Below are 1,502 nucleotides of genomic sequence, written 5' to 3'. Positions count from 1 at the left end.
TGCTAGGTCATAGGATCAATATTTGACAAGCATTCTTCCACTTGTCCGAGTGGAGTCTGCCGAACACTTAGGCTGCGTACAAGTGGGACAACAACGGCGCTACAACTCCCATCATCGTCCAGCTGCAGAGTACAAAATGGATGATTTGGTGTGAGTCCATTTTCCCCATCTTACAGTACGTGGTTGATCTAAGGGGCTCCTTGCATAGTGGAAAGGACCGTATCGGGTGTTGCGGCAAGTTGGACCACAAGTTTATGAGGTTCTGCATGACATCCAGCAGGCCGATCCTCCAGAAATTGTGCATGTGCAGTGGTTGAAATGCTTTATACAAAGGAATCAGGAGCGGTTAATACCATCTACAGATCTGCAGATGCCTCCTCCTGATGTTCCTTCAGATCCCAGCTCGTCTACAAAAGAATTTTCCATTCTTCCGAGAGGAAGGGATGATATGAGGGCCAAATGTATGGCTATAATGCCGTATACTAATATTAACGTAATGAGATTTTGGTAGCCATTAGATTGATTTCAATCAAGACCACTCGCTCTTGTATATAAACTAGGGTTTTTGGGCTAATTATTTTTATATTCCCTTTCCATATTCCATGCACTCACACCTTTATATTTATTTTGGCATTTGACATTTCAATGTTTATATCATCACCTACCACATGAGTATAATCTTTTTTAATAGAAAAACTTACTAAACTCTTTAAAGTTTAGAAAATGATCATTTTGGGCTGGTGACTTATTCTTTGTAATGCAATATTGACACAAGCACCCACAGAAATGGATCTAGCACTTGCTGTGAGCTCTGCAGCTTTCATCACTCTCTTGGTCTTGTGGTTCTTGAAACCTTCCTCAAATCTTCCACCAGGTCCATGGGGATTGCCCCTGATTGGCCACTTACACTTGCTAGCAGGAATGCCCCTGCACAGAGCATTCCAACGCATAGCCAAGAAGTATGGTCCTATTACTTCATTGAGGCTGGGAATGATCCCAACCGTGGTGATTTCCAACCAAGAGCTTGCCAAGGAGATCTTCACCACACACGATCTAAATTTTGCTTCCAGGCCATACTTGGTTTCAGGTGACCACTTCAGCTATAACTTTTCTGGACCTGCAACCAGTCCCTATGGAGAGCTATGGCGAAACACTCGCAAGCTGTGTACAATAGAGCTCTTCACGGCCAAGTGTATTGACTCCTTCTCTTGGGTCAGAAGGGATGAGCTTTCTCGTACCTTGGAGGGGATTTTGAAGGACCATGGCGATGACGAACCTGTGGAGGTGAGAAAAGTGGCCAGTGTTTTCTCCTTCAACATCACATCACGAATTTTGATGAGCAAGAGGTACTTTGGTGATGAAAACGTAGATGCCCATGCCATGGAATTCAAGGAGCTCAATGACAAAGTTCTTGAGCTGGTGATCAATCCCTGCATTAGCAACTTGGTGCCCTGGTACTTGAGATGGCTGGACTGGCAGATTCCTCGCTACAAGCGAATCCA

The 1,502-nt window shown here is 44.3% G+C and overlaps 1 protein-coding gene across 1 annotated transcript in view; it reads left to right on the top strand.

Annotated features, from left to right (window-relative positions):
* The first annotated feature begins 746 nt into the window (after nucleotides 1-746).
* Nucleotides 747-1,502, top strand: part of LOC9652984 (flavonoid 3'-monooxygenase) — a 1,762-nt gene continuing 1,006 nt past the window's right edge. The window contains exon 1 of the mRNA XM_002994734.2: nucleotides 747-1,501. Coding sequence (XP_002994780.2) covers nucleotides 787-1,501 — 715 coding nt within the window. The 5' untranslated portion in view covers nucleotides 747-786. The remainder of the gene's footprint in view (nucleotide 1,502) is intronic.

The sequence above is a fragment of the Selaginella moellendorffii genome, unplaced genomic scaffold (assembly GCF_000143415.4).
Source record: "Selaginella moellendorffii unplaced genomic scaffold, v1.0 SELMOscaffold_691, whole genome shotgun sequence".
Lineage (NCBI taxonomy): Eukaryota > Viridiplantae > Streptophyta > Lycopodiopsida > Selaginellales > Selaginellaceae > Selaginella > Selaginella moellendorffii.
This window is presented reverse-complemented; position numbering and strand designations above follow the sequence as displayed.